A 15,440-nucleotide genomic window follows, 5' to 3' on the forward strand; every position below is an offset into this window, starting at 1 on the left:
CACTGTCTGGGGGGGCACTCTAAGGCCCAATCCCAATCTGCTCCCTTTCTGACTCAATGAGCCCTCACTGACTTAGCTGCGCATTCATGTGAAGTCTGCGAGGGCTTGAGGGATGTCACATTTGAAATCGGTAAGTCAGTGAGGGCCCTGCCCCGCCCCTTTATGTGCCCTTTGCCAAAGTCAGCATGATGCTGACTTTGGCTTTGGGGGGGCAGCACAAATATCCTACGAGTAGGCGTGTCCCAGACTATGGGATGTTATAGGTTGTTGTTGGAGATGAGGCAGCCAATCAGCATTCAGAAGTACTCGTCAGTATGGTTGCCAGTAAAGAGTATACAGTTTTGGAAAATTCTATTATTAAGCATTGTAACACACATTTTATTTCACTTTTAATATGTCCATTCATTTCACAATATAATATTCACATATTGTTATCTTAAATATGGGGCCAGAGCCCCGTATGTGTCGTCCGTCAAATTGCAGATGGACAGAGAGAGGCTTCCAGACTCCTCTCCTCTCCCTGGGATAAAGAAAGGTTGATAACAAAATAGATCTTCTCCTGATTTGTCTCGCTAAAAGAAGCCATTTTAGTATGAATATCTTGGAAATATTGTATGCTTTGTGATGATTGGGTCCAGTATTTAGTTCAGTGACCATGGAGTTAAGGAATGGTTCATAAGCTGTGTTCATGTTCATTCTCCCATTGGAAATGAATAGACTCCAACATTCTTCCCGTCTCCTAATATTGTCCCCGCCCCCTTCACACAAATACGGGAAGTAAAGTCGAGTTCGTGCCTCTTGCTAATTCTCCTCTTGGCTATGGTGTCAGTCTCTATGACTAGGGTGTCGGTCTGGTCGTCTAAGTTTCAAGGGCATTCTATGACCAGCTTAAAAAAGAAAGAAGCACACATGCATGGCCAATAACACTTTGCACACCTGCCAACTTTCCACCTGGTGGTTGAGAAAGAGGTGTGTGTGTGTGTGTGTGTGTGTGTGTGTGTGTGTGTGTGTGTGTGTGTGTGTGTGTGTGTGTGTGTGTGTGTGTGTGTGTGGTGTGTGTGGGTGTGGTGTGGTGTGGTGTGGTGTGACCAGTTATGTTGGGTCAATCGAGGTAAGGTTGAGAGAGGGAGATATCTGAGACTATAGTGTCAAATTAAATTAGCCCATCTGCCAGCCTGTGATAGGTGAAGGTGTGTATGCTAATTGCCTAAAAGGGGGGTGGGATAGGACAGATAGGCCACATCGCACACATACTATTATGTACGGTTGGGTTATTGGGAACAGTTGCAGTGCGACATGATAATCACCTATTTTTACACATTCTTATTAATTACATTTTCGCCTATAATGGCATGCCTAAACTAATGCCAAAATGTGAAAGAAAACAAGTAACAGAGTGGCCTGCATTGAGAGTTAGTTATTTCCCCATCTTATTCAATGTTCTCCATGCAGGCTCCCATCAGATGTCGTGGATGCAGTCAGGTTATCACAGCAGGCCCACATATGCACATGAAACAGTGTGATTACACTTACACAGATGATGCCTTTACAGGACAGAGAATGATAGGGATGCTGGCTATCATTATTACTTCCTTTGGAGAGAGATGAAGACTCAATTCTGAGGTATTTTGTCACCTATTTTGAAGTTTTCTGCAGGCGGAATCTCATCAGCCCATGCTGTGTCTCATCAGCCCAGACACGGCCTGTTTTATAGATCATCTTCAATGAATACCAATTTGACATTTTGACAACAGTATCATATGTCATTGAGGAAAAGGTTCCTGTAGTAGCTTACATACTTTCCTCCTCTCCCTCTTAACCCATTTTAGGCGGGAACCCCTTTTGGTGTTAGCATTATGTTATACTTTAGCTATTGAAAAATAGCAGATCTACAAGCTCATAGATCTACTGACATAGAAACATAGCTTTTTCAGAAAACTGTCAGGATGTAGAAGACATTTTTAGAATCTGATATCCGGTCAAAATGGGTTAAATCACCTTCTGCTGGCTTCCCCCCCTATACTTCACACACTTTCTTTCCTTCAGTACTTCTGTTTAGAAGTACAATATTTCTAGTTCCAGGTCACAATGACTCTGACATTGCAATGGCACAATGTCTTTAAAAAAGTTTCCTATATCAAGAAGTTCCATATCTCTTCCTGCCAATCATCAACTTGGTCATTACAATATCTTTTCTCACCCCTCTCACCGCTGAAGTTTAAATTCATGCTTGCCCAAATGCTGAAATGGATTTAAAAGTGATCTCTAGCCAAACAAAGCATTGCCTATAGTAAATGCTACATCACCTTATGATATTGTCACGTCACCTCCTCAACAGGTCAGAGAAAACAATTGCAAAAGCTAAAGACAACATGACACAGTTTCTCTTCAACATGACAGTTGTCCAATGCATTCTCACAAGACTGTGTCGCATTGGAACTAAAAATAAATTAAATAAATAATCAGGTATCAGGTAATCTGATGACTTCTGCTGCGTCACTAAAAGGTTTGTGTCCACCTCCATCAGACTTTTGAACGCCTAGGCTGAACCCCCCCCCCCCCCTCATTGGACTATCACAGATATAAGATTAATAATTATTAGCACTTATATATATAGAATTGATTTTATATTATGCTTTAAAGCAGTAGCTTTTTTAAAGATTTTTTTGTTTTGCTTTTCTGCCTGTATTGATAGATTCAAGTGAAGATTGACAGGAAAGAGGGAGAGACATACAGCAAAGGTTGTAATGAACAGGACTCGAACACACGACACGCACAATCAGGCCAGAGCCTATATGTGGCATGCGCCTCACCAGGTGCCCAAGCAGTAGCTGTTTTAAAGTAGTTTATATGTGTTTTTAATATAGTATCTGTGTATATGTATTGTGTTTTCTTGTTGTCTTTTAACACAAAAGTTTCCGAAAGGAAAAATAAAGTTATTTGAAATCGAAGGGATTATTATTATTCATGGCGAAGTTGAACGGCCTGAGGTAAGGAATTATGCACAATTCATTATCCATTATCATTGAGGAACGTTGTCTCAATCAATGTGATCTGCAAGCGAAAAAGGAGCGAGATGGTAAAAACTTCAGCCACTGTAAGTAGTCTATATTAATTACACCTTTGTTGTATTAAGACTGTATTGTTTAGCCATGAAGAGTGAGCACGTCTTCCATAGGCCCATTTGGAAATTATTATAGAATAAATATGATCTTTTGCCGTTATTCTGTAGCCCTATGAATGAAGGAAAGAACAATTAACTTGCATCATGTTAAAATGTGATTTGGTTTCACTTCCTACCAATTTTTCACTTCCTAGCCACCTAGATTAGCACTTTGGTCAACCTTGGTTGTTTTAAAACGTGCTTTATAAATAAAGTTTGATTTGATTTGATTTAGATTATGACAAAATGATAGGCTATATTAGCGTGTTTATATACATTTTCCTGGCATTGGCATTTCGAGACCTTTTGAGTGCAATTAAAGCAACCCTGGAATAATTCTGGAAGAAAACACTTACTGTGACTCACCGTTTCCAATTTTCCATTTATGCTCCTGATCAGACTTCACTAATGGGACCTCAGACGTAGTCTGCGGCTCCGCTCCAGAGCCGTCAATACCGCCAGCACTAATGTTTTCTGTGGCACAACATGGCCTGTCAGCGGTAGCACCTGGACGACAGCAAACACTCCCGTTACGTAAACAGCACCCGCAGCAGCTGTGTCTTCTTAGGCTTATACGGTATGGAACATATTTTTCTGATCAGTTAGATCTTTTTTTGTAGCAAATATGTCAATGTTTGCTTGACTACCTATTGTAACCTATTACACCTGTAACCTGTTGTTAGAGACATCTGTGTAGGCCTATTGTCTGAGCATGCAGCTGAAGAGCAGACTACACAGAGTATAATCACTCCTATAATCACTGCACCTGATGATACTTCCTCTGCAGGTGGTCATGGTATATTTCTTGATACGTTTTACACTGCCAACTGATATTTCATCCATTCAACTCAAGATTTTGAAGGTTAAGATAAGCAGCTAAATACATAACCATATCAATCTATTGCCATATACATTTAGCCTGTGAATATTTATTTCAATTTAGGAACAAAAATGATTAATGATTAAAATGAAAAAGAAAAATGATCAAGACAAAAGTCATTACATCATTGGAGGGATGGGGAGGGAAAATAAATATGATTTTGCTGTTGTACTGCACTATCAATTTCTAATGCTTTTATCACTAATTCACTTTCTTACACAATTATTTTATTTATTACCCTAATTCACTGCCAATTTAAAAAGTCTATTCCAGTCGACCTATTATATCAGACGTTGTTAGTGAAATTAAAGCAATTCGGCTACTGTGAAAATTGTGTGTGAAATGAACATATTACGGTGACTCACCCTTTCAATGTTCTGTTTATGCTCCTGTCAGACTTCACACATTGACTATGTTGGCTAATTGGACCTCAGACTCAATCTGCAGCTTACAGCTCAGAGCTGCCAATACGACCATCCAGAAGGAACTGCAGGTCACAACCTCTGTTATCTCCATGACGATGGGCATCCTGACCAACAGCCTGGCCTGCTTCATCCTGCTCAAGGCTTACCGCCGGCGCCGCATCCATCTGAAGTCCAAAGCCACATTCTTTGTCTTTGCCAGTAGTCTAGTCATCACAAACCTCCTGGGTCACCTCATCACCGGCTCTCTAGTAGTTTACGTCTACAGCTCTGACAAGGATTGGGAGAGCTTTGACCCCCACAACAGATTGTGTGATCTCTTTGGGGTGAGCATGGCGTTCTTTGGCCTGAGCCCCTTGTTCTTAGGAAGCGCCATGGCTGTGGAGCGCTGCATGGCAATCACCAGGCCCCTCTTCCATAACGTGTTGGATACCCACCACACAAAGAAACTGCTGGGTCTCTCCTGGCTGCTGGCGGCTCTGGTGGCCATATTGCCTGTTCTGCTGCGGAAGCCCTACCAGATACAGTGGCCGAGGAGCTGGTGTTTCTTCCGCATGGAGGGCAAGAGGGCCAGGCTGGATGTCTTCCTCCCTCTGCTCTTCTCCACGTTGGGTCTACTAGCCATGATGCTCTCCATTGTGAGCAATACTCTGACCAGCCGCACCTTGCTGCAGTCGAGGCTGCGCCGCAAGCAGCACAGCACAGGAGGCACCTCCTATGACTTAGAGATGATTTGCCAGGTCCTGGCTATAATGCTATTATCCTGTGTGTGCTGGGGACCCTTGTTGGTAAGACATGCATACTGGTACCCAGGTAGAGCCTCATCTCTGCTATGTGGCTCAAGAAGTTCTCTTTTACACAGAGTTACGTATAGGATTATAAGACTTCTATGACATGACTTCTGCCTTTAAAGCGAGGTAAATCCTTTGATGTTGATTAATAGCCCTGATTAATGAGGTCAACAGGCTATGGAGAGATGAGATGTTTTTTTTTTAGGGGCGCTAGCCCCTCCTACATTCAGCTTTTGGTTATCGTCCACACACCTCGTCTTAAACAAATTCCATTGACAATGAATGGAGAATTTTATTGTCTGAGCAAATAAGCATATAGTGTCTATTTTACGTCATGATGATGTATGATGATAAGAGCGCCCCTCACTGTGATTATTTTTTGAGGGGCTATATTCAGCTATTAGTGTAGATTTTCGTCTTACATAAATTCCCATTGACAATGAATGGGGAATTTACGCCATATGTCAGAGCAAATCGACATGCTACGTCATGATGATAAGAGCGCCCCTCACTTCACAGGTGTGAATTTTTAGAAACATTATGTTGTGTGACAGTGTGTGTGAGACGCTGCTCAACAGTGCCATCCAGTGGTATTGCCGTGGTATACTTCCTTGCTCATCCCTGCTCATAGTACACACACACACAGACATCCGTGCTCATACACAGAGACATACACACATAGTCACGCATAGGAGTGACTAGCACCACTCCAAAATTACATACAGTATGTGGTGCAACTTGCAACCTGTTCTGGTCCTCATATGATCCTGATGAAGACCTGACAAAGACCAGAGCATATTGTAATGTAACTAGTATTAACTACAACAACTACATTATCTACAATGCAGGTAACCCATGCACCCAAAGAGCAACTTACCACCCAACTGCTCTTCAGAGATTCATAGTTCTGCTTTACAGTTGCAATCGCCAGGTTTGCAAATGCTGTATTATAATGCTATTCAAACTGGTAATCCTACTTATTGTGAGTTTTATTATTTTTGATAACAGTATGCTAATACTATCACATTTCATATAATAGGCATTGCATTCATATCTACCACTTCTCTTCCCATTGTTCTGTGTCATGTCTAGATCTGTACCTTCATATTGAGTATACAAACCATGGACAAGCCTGCACCTTTCAGTCTGCTACCGTTGGTGCGCATGGCCACCTGGAACCAGATCCTGGACCCCTGGACCTACATCCTGCTGAGGAAGGCTGTACTGAGGAATGTTCTCCTGTTGCTTCCAGAGCGCTGGAGGTGCAACATACCCCTCTGCTCAGTGGTGGAAGTCAGCATGCGTCTCCGACCGAACTGCCAGGGTATGATACAACGGCCCGACACTGAGATCAAAGCAATCAGCACAGTGTAATCTGAAAGGACTACTGAGACAAATGGGAAATCATATAATGATGTCATATAGAAGTAAGATATTAACTTTATAATTGCTTTGATACAATGAATAGCCTATAATAACCTAATGTAAGAAAAAAATCACACCCGTGTGAACTGAGTGGTGTAAGGTGAGGTGAGGTAAGGTGAGGTATTATATAGGTGAGGTATTATATAGCCTGATCAGCTCTGATCTGACGTAATGAAATCACACCCGGATGTGATTTCACAAATGAGACGTAGCTTGCGAAGTTAGTTCATTCAGACAACCTCAAGGGGGTTCATGCCATGCTCAAGGCGCATACTATACTCAAGGGGTTAACATGCTGCATTACTATGTGGGTGTACAGTGTGTGCAGTCCCTCACGTCATTCGCCGATGCGGCAGTCAGCTGACCAATTGGGCGGGCTACTTAAGCTCACCAGTCTGCATGCTCTTCCTGCCTTCCTCTGCATATGGTCCCCGGTTGTATGTGATGGTTTTTGTTCCTCGTGGTTGTTACTGCTGCTATTGCTGTCCGTGTGTGCAGGTACTTCTGCTTAAATTATGCTTCTCAGCTACTGTCCTTGCTGTGATAAGGGCCTGCAGGTTGTATGCAAATATTGAGTTTGATATGATTCTGCTAATGCTGCTGAGTTCTACTATGTGGCTTCAACAAGCTTCATAGTAGCCCGTTTTGGTAATTAAGCCGGATGCGCAGTCAGTGCTGCAGCTTCTATTGTAACATGGTATGTGTTCTATAGCCAAGTTCTCATTTTGCTAATGTTTTGCAAAGTCAGCCCAGGTGCAGTGTTTCTCCCATTCAGTGATGGGTCCTCAACTCATGTGCAGTGGTTGCCACGTCCGCTTTTATAAGCAATGTTGGGCTTGTTTTCTGTAATCAAATTGTTCGGTTCTGGTGTTCTGTCATGGATCCAAATGACCTTGTCCAATGAACTGTATTGTTTCAAGTCGTCGTAGTCAGTAGGGTATATATTGTAATTTAAGTTGTCACGTGGCGAGTCCTAGTCGGGTACAGGATGGTTCTACACCTGGTTGCTTTCTTTCTCAAGATCTGGCAACTCAGCTGCCTGTTTGTGTCTCCTAGCAGTTTCATTCATTTTGGAGCAAGACTTCAGTCACACTCTGCTTACCAAAGTATTCCTTAAAACACTTTCTATATGTGCTTTGGAAAGTGTTGTCTGTGAGGTAACTACCTTAATTGCAATCTTGATATAGGTTTGGTGCTTTTGTAGCCATGTGGTGTTGAGGTTTCCTCATTGCCATGAGGGTTTGTTCATGCTAAACTTATGCTAAAGCTAGCACCCTTTTGCCTGTGATTTATTATGCTCAGTTTTATGCCTGGTTAACACTAATACATTTATGCAGCTCTAGAAGAGCTTTCTGACTATCAAGTCATATGTGGCATAGTTATTAATCTTAAAGTTATTCCATGTTTCCAATTCATAAGGACAGTATCATACGTTATGGTTAATTCATCTCAATCCATTTCAGTTATGTGCAGTGTCATTCTAAAGTAGGTTAAAATTGCAAATTGCATTTGCAGTAATCTCATGTCAAGTGACATAGCCTACTGTCTACTGCTGTAGATCTGTAGATTTGTTTCTAGCTGTTTATTTTCGGACGTATTTCTCAATGGGCATCATTTAATTAGTGCTTTCTTTTCGTTGTATCATGTCTCAGCTTCACTATCCGGGTTGAGCTGTCTTGGAGAAGAGTTTTAGGTTTAGGTTTATTTATTTAGCATGTAGTACAAAAGATAGACAATACATATCAAAAAACAAAAATACAATGCAAGGAAAGGAAGAAGCCAGCTGGCTTATTTGGAATCCTTTCCTGTATGAGGTCAATTGATGTAAAACAGATTAAAAGTTCAATTAAGAACAATACAAAAGTCTAAGAGGTTTGGCAAAGGGGGGCAGATGAGCAATAAAGAAATAAAAAACAACAGACTGCACAAAAAAGGGAAATAAACAAAACAAACAACAAACATACAAAAGAAAATATAACACATAAAAGTAAATCATGTAATCTACAGAGAGGAAGACATAAGATATTTCTTTAGATGTTTTTTGAATATTGACAGGGATAATGAGGATTTAAGTGAAGCATCTAGGGAATTCCAAAGATGAGGGCCTCTAAATTTGATGAAAGATTGATGTTTTGAAGTACGACAAAAAGGTAATTCAAAATCATCTCTTTGCCTTGTGGGGTAGGAGTGAATGTCAGAAGTAACACGGAAAAAATTGTGAAAAGAAGAGGGAATGTCTTGTATGCATTTTTTGAATTTAAACATAAATAAACAGGTCTGAAAAACGTTTACTTTGTCAATGGGTAATAGTGAATATTTGATAAAGAGCGGGGCAGACGGCTCATACCGATTTGAATGTGAAATCATTCTCAGAAACCTTTTTTGAATGATCAGTAATTTAGAGAGATGTGTTGAATATGTAGCAGCCCAGACAATATTACAGTAATTAATATGAGGGAAAATTAAGCTATAATAGAGTGTTAAGTGACATGAAGGAAGAACAAAAGGGCAGATTTTTCTCAATATACCAAGCATCTTCATAGACTTCATACATACAGAATCAATATGTTGTTTCCAATTTAAATGTTCGTCTATAATGACACCCAAGAATTTAGTATGTGGAACCTGGTAAATTTCAGAGCCATTGATTACAATTTTAGGTTTTTCTTTGGGAAATGTTTTGTTAATATTGCTAAAAATCATGAAGTTGCATTTTTTTATATTGAGTGTAAGCTTATTCAATTGAAACCATTTGAAAACATCCAACAATTCATCATTAACATATTTAACGAGAGTATTTAAATCCCTGTGTGAGGCAATGAGATTGGTATCATCTGCAAATAAAATAGGAAGAAACTTATTGCAGTTCATGGTTAAATCATTAATATAAATCAAAAATAATAAAGGACCAAGTATGGAGCCCTGTGGCACCCCGACTGAGATTTTCAACTTTGCAGATATGCAACCATTAATACATACATATTGGTCTCTGTCTTCTAGATAATTAGAAAACCACTTGAGAGCAACATCCTGAAGGCCATATCTATTAAGTTTAGAAACAAGAATTTTATGATTTACAGTATCGAAAGCTTTGGTTAAATCCAAGAAAACCCCAAGAACAAATTTCTCATCTTCTAGAGCAGAAGAGATATTATTTGCAAGCTGTAACAGAGCTTGTTCAGTTGAGTATTTCTTGCGAAATCCATATTGGTGGCAATAGAGGATGTTGTTCTGAAGTAAGTGGGCTGAAATTCTGGAATAGATAAGTTTTTCCAAAATCTTTGAAAAGCAGGGAAGAATTGATATAGGACGATAATTGCTAAAATTATTTGAATCTCCTGATTTATGTAGCGGCACAACTTTTGCTATTTTGAGTTCATGCGGAACGACACCAGATTGTAAAGATAAACCAAAAATATGAGTTAAAGGTTGAATAATAAAATCAATTATTTCTTTGATGAAACTACTTCTGAACCCATCATGCCCTTCAGCAGAATTCTTTAAGTTTAAGACAATGCTTCTCACTTCAGCAATACTGGGGGGCTCAAAACTGCAGAGTGGAGAAAACTGACCCTTAATCAGACTAGCTGGTATTTCATCAGAATCATTTAAGTTTGCTGCCAGCAAGAGGCCAATATTGACAAAGAAATCATTTAAACCATTTGCAATCTCTCCCTGATTGAGAGGAGAACCTTCATTTCCTAGTACCTCAACTGGAACAATTAATTGTTGTTTTTTGCGTTGTAGCAATTGATTAATGACACTCCACGTGGACTTAGTGTCATTAGATGCATGGATGAATTTGTCTGAGAAATATTTATTTTTTGCATTCCTTACAGATTGAGTGAAAGCATTTTTGCATTTCTTATAAGTGTCCACATTAAGAGGCGTGGGACTTAGGATAGATTTTTTATATAGTTTCTTTTTTAGAAGAGAATGTTTTCTTAATTCTGTGGTGAACCAAAGGTTTGCTTTAGGAGCTTTTTTCTCTTTTGTAGAAGTTATCATTGGGAAGCATTTCTCAAAGACAGGATTAAAAAGCATTAAGAACAACTGGTAAGCTTTCTCCACATCTTGCAGCCCTAAAACACCATCCCATGAAACACACTTTATAGAAGATATGAAGAATTCTACATTCCTTTTGGAATATTTACGATATTTAATTTCCTCTTGTACCAAGTTATTACTAAGTGCATTATCATTAATATGAATTAATTGGAAAACCGGGAGATGATCTGAAATATCATTTAACAAGAGGCCAGAAGTAATTTCAAGGTTCAAAAAGTTAATTAAAATATTATCAATAAGTGTGGCTGATGAAGTAGTTATTCTGGAGGGTCTGAGAATTGAAGGATAAAAATAAGTAGAATAAAGAACATTAAGAAAATCTACAGTAGCTGACTGTTTACTGTTGAGAAGGTTTACATTAAAGTCTCCTAATAATACACACCTTTTCCGCTCTTTAGAAATCATTTCAAGCGTGTGATAAAAAGCCTTAACAAACTGCTGCCTCCGTCCGCCTCTTCAAGCATATCTAGCTGTCGGTCTAGTCACTCCAGTGTATACCCCCTCACTCTCTTTGAGGTCAGAAGTTCAGATCAATATATATATATATATATATATAGCGTCTTGTCACCGTGTGTCCCATTGCCCATTTGTCACCTTTAGTTTCAGATTCAAATTGTATGTTCTGTTGATCAGTCCTTGAGTAGGACTAGGTAATGGCAGTTGCTTTGTGGGACTGAAGATGTTTCAAAAGGTGGTAGGCTAGCAGCTTGCGTATTGCTTCATTTCTGCACAACTAACATCCACTGCCAGGAGCTCTAAAGTGAAACTCCTAAGCATTAATTCATCACTTATCCGTGAGGGGACCTGGGATGAAGGAAGGCAGCCATAGACGTATGTCTATGTTCGCAGCAAGCTTGGCTTCCGTGTCGCAGTGCTTGTGCGACCTATAGCGTGTGAAAACGTGTACGTCACCAAGAGGGGGTGGCGTCTGAAAAGCTTGGGACGGCCCTCTCGTGGGCATTAAATTCTAGCCCACATCACTCAGGATAGAGTGACGGTGGTATGTATTTGTAAATATTAAGCTCGTTCTTGGCGACAACATAGTGAACCAACACCACGTCGGGCCCAAATACATTACAAGGACAAGGAAAATGTTGTGAACAAACACGGCTGTGCTTAGATACTTTGCTGAACATTATGTCTCTGCGCCCGTGCGCCGATCCAAGCCATTCTACGTCTTTTGTAAACTCGTCAATCTGGGTTCCTTGATGCTGTCTCCATGCTGGAAAGCTGAACATCTAATTCCGTTTCTGGCTCATTTCCTCGACGTGACCTGCTGTGGCACTTATTTACTGAGCAAGTCTGCACCATTGTGAGGTCAAGCACAGAGATAGTCGCTCAATGTAAACAAGCCAGCAAGTATGGCGGCCGCTACCATGTGACACATGTGTTGATGCCCCCTCCAGGAGATTTTGGTACACCCTATTGGTTGTGTTTTCCCCGGTGCACCCGGGAAATGTAGTCTGCCAGTTTGTATTCAGACCAGTAATCGATTTGATGTCGCTCAGTACCACTATAGTATTGAGTAACAGCATTAGGCAAATATCACAGTGATGACGTTTAATGTCTATTTAATTCCGCAGTGGATATATCATAAGTTTGGGTTAGTTGCAACTTGCATAGGAGGCCTTCGCTTGTTTCTCCAGTTTCAATTGAAACGGGCCTCCACCCTCAGGGGGCCTCCGAGCGCTGGCTGACTGTCGGGTGTCCCCCGCCACCCTTGGCCTCTCGCTCCTTCGCTCACTCATATCTTGTTGTTAATCTACTTAACGTCGCAGTTAGTAGGGATGGGGCCGATTTTCTTTGTGGCCGCTTGGTAACTACTTGGTAGCTACTATCAGGTGAAATCTGTTGTAAGCCTTCATTTTCTGGTACCAGCTCAGGGGCCTCACGGCTAGTCGAGTCCGCCCAGGGTCTGGGAGGTTGTGGCTCGATCACCGGCTGGGTCATACCAAAGACTCCGGGAAAATGGGAACCCAGTGCTTCCTCCGATCCTCGGCACTCTGCATCAATGGTCGGACTGGAGTAAGTCCCTGCGTCATTCCAGTGTCACGTCCAGGGGCTGTACGTGTACATCAATCCGCCTCACACTTCTGAATCAAGAGTTGGGCTCCTGCCCCGGGCCTCATGACTCTGCAAGGCTTGTTTTTCTGCTCATCTTAGTTATTGCTTCAAATGGCATTGGATGGCAATCTAAATGAATGCAGTAATAAGTTCATAGTTAATGGCATCGATGTCGTCAATTATCTGTCTTCGCTTCCTCATATAAGCTGCTTAGTGTCATGTTAAATTAATTATGCATGTATTAACAATATTAATTATTATAATAAAAATCACACCCGTGTGAACTGAGTGGTGCAGGGTCTTATATAGTCTGATCAGCTATGTCAGTGACGTCACACACTAACCATAGTAACCATGCTCACCTTTGCACGAACACGTAGGTATACAGGTACACAAAATACAGACAAGCTGGTTGTTGGAGTGGTTTGCACCACTCAAAAATAAGTGGCTATACAGGACAGGCATATATCTTGCTTTCTCTCAAAGCAGATCATGTACCAAACAGGTTCATGACCCTCAGCTATTCTCTTGGTCCTAAGCTTTCTTTCAGCACAAGTCTCAGACGTCCTAAGGTCGCTCAGTCAGGAGATTCACCAATGCTTCTTCAGCCGGCGTTGGTCGGTTGGGGTTTCTTCGAAAGTGATGGTTCTAGTATCTTGCGAAGAAGTAAGTCCATCACCATCACCCATGTGCAGTGCTGTTGATTCTGCAGCATGATTATAGATTGCTTGTATGGAACATAGTAGTGTATCTCATCCCAGTTCTGGACGAGGGTGGTCTTGAACAGTTCTCGGGTCTGCATGACATGAAGCTATTTTAACTTCTTTAAGCTCATATTAAATTGCTCAAAGGCCTCATGAAGAGCATATGCCGCTCATGTAAGTTAATTCATTAGGGGCCTCTATCACGTGGGTGTCTAAATAGACTAGGATTAAGATATAAGGCTTTTCTCTTTAAATATCGGTTTCTCTCTCTTTAAACGGCTTATCGGGCTCGTGTGGTGTGGGAAGTCTCTTCTGCTGATCTTGACCCTCAGCATGATCTCCGTTTCCGATCCGTGCTTAGGATCCCCTATTCACTCTTTTAATCATTCAGCCAGGATGAAGTATAAGTAACTCTGTCTCTGCTTGTGTCTAGTTCTGCATTGGGCAACCTGCTTTGGCTGCGTTCTGGACTCCGTAAGGTGGCGCGAGCCCTGCCTAAGCCAGGGCTATCGGTCTTCTCAGCTCATTCCCTCGCTACTCCTGATTCTACTGCCACGCTGATGCGCCAGTCGCCAGTCGAAACTCAGGCCATGGTCCTCAGCTGCCCATGAATCATTATGTGCATCTAATCAGAAGAGCTTCAGTTGTTTATTCAGGATGTAATGAATGCAAGTGATGTATCCGATCAGGAATGGTAATCTTATTACCTTGCATATACGGTGGTTGCTGGGTGGAATGCTTACAGGTCGTTATCTCAAGCTTAAATGGCTATAGTAGCATACCGGTTCTCATCTCAAGCTTATGTTCATAGCGGCTCTGAAACAGCGGGCCGGTGGCGTTCCTCTTGCTGAGGACGTCGGCGTAACGGTGAATGGTTGCACTACACGCGCGCAGCAGCGTAGAATATTCCTCTATAGTGGCAATAGAGGAATGGCCTATCGGCGAGCGCAGCCAAGCAGGCCTTTTTCAGCTTAAGCTTAAGGTTAGTATGCCCCAGCCGATCCCAGATGGTTGTCTCTCATGCTGGGAGAAAAAAGAAAAAAGAGAAAAAAGAAAAAAAAAGGGGTATCGGCCGGGGCCCCACACATTATTTTTTCTCAAGAGGTAAGCCTCACGGCTCGGCGTGCAGTCATGGCTACACATAGCTCACGTAAAAGTTAAAATATCCGTGCAAAATCCAGAAATGCATAGCTTGCATTTCGTCACTATTCTCAGTGGGACATCTGCACGGATGTGTATCGGTTGAGTATTCCCGTAGGGCGTTCCGGTTCTGCTTTGTTGGGGGGGTTAGCATATCCGGCAGGTTCCAGAAATGCATATTTGCATTTCGTCACTGTGTATCCATAGTGGGTCACCTGCCCGGATCAACGGTGAGAGTTCACCGAAAGTATGTGTGTTGGGGGGGTTATTGTATATCTATCTCCCTGCTCTTTATATTCTGTGTTATTGCTTAACCATGCCGAGCAGGGAGAAATCCAGCAGAGCCGAACGCCAAGTCTAATATCATATGCACACTTGTTACTCATTCTGCAATAAATATTGGTTTAACTATTCGTGAGTTGTCTGACTGAAATGAGACGTAGCTTGCGAAGTTAGTTCATTCAGACAACCTCAAGGGGGTTCATGCCATGCTCAAGGCGCATACTATACTCAAGGGGTTAACATGCTGCATTACTATGTGGGTGTACAGTGTGTGCAGTCCCTCACGTAATTCGCCGATGCGGCAGTCAGCTGACCAATTGGGCGGGCTACTTAAGCTCACCAGTCTGCATGCTCTTCCTGCCTTCCTCTGCATATGGTCCCCGGTTGTATGTGATGGTTTTTCCCACCGCCTCCCCAGCACCACCAGTGGGCTCTGCTACATCATTCCCCATGGGGGGTTATTGTATATCTATCTCCCTGCTCTTTATATTCTGTGTTATT

The 15,440-nt window shown here is 41.7% G+C and overlaps 1 protein-coding gene across 1 annotated transcript; it reads left to right on the forward strand.

Annotated features, from left to right (window-relative positions):
- Positions 1-276: 276 nt before the first annotated feature.
- On the forward strand, positions 277-14,128 carry LOC306926243 (prostaglandin F2-alpha receptor-like; the record flags this gene model as incomplete). The annotated part of the gene is made up of 7 exons (XM_079505510.1): positions 277-312; positions 1,093-1,111; positions 1,453-1,482; positions 3,563-3,740; positions 4,440-5,253; positions 6,349-6,626; positions 13,951-14,128. The coding sequence occupies 7 exons, from the start codon at positions 277-279 to the stop codon at positions 14,126-14,128; spliced, it is 1,533 nt and encodes a 510-aa protein (XP_079361636.1).
- Positions 14,129-15,440: the final 1,312 nt, after the last annotated feature.

This window comes from Electrona antarctica (assembly GCF_951216825.1).
Source record: "Electrona antarctica genome assembly, chromosome: 7".
NCBI lineage: Eukaryota > Metazoa > Chordata > Actinopteri > Myctophiformes > Myctophidae > Electrona > Electrona antarctica.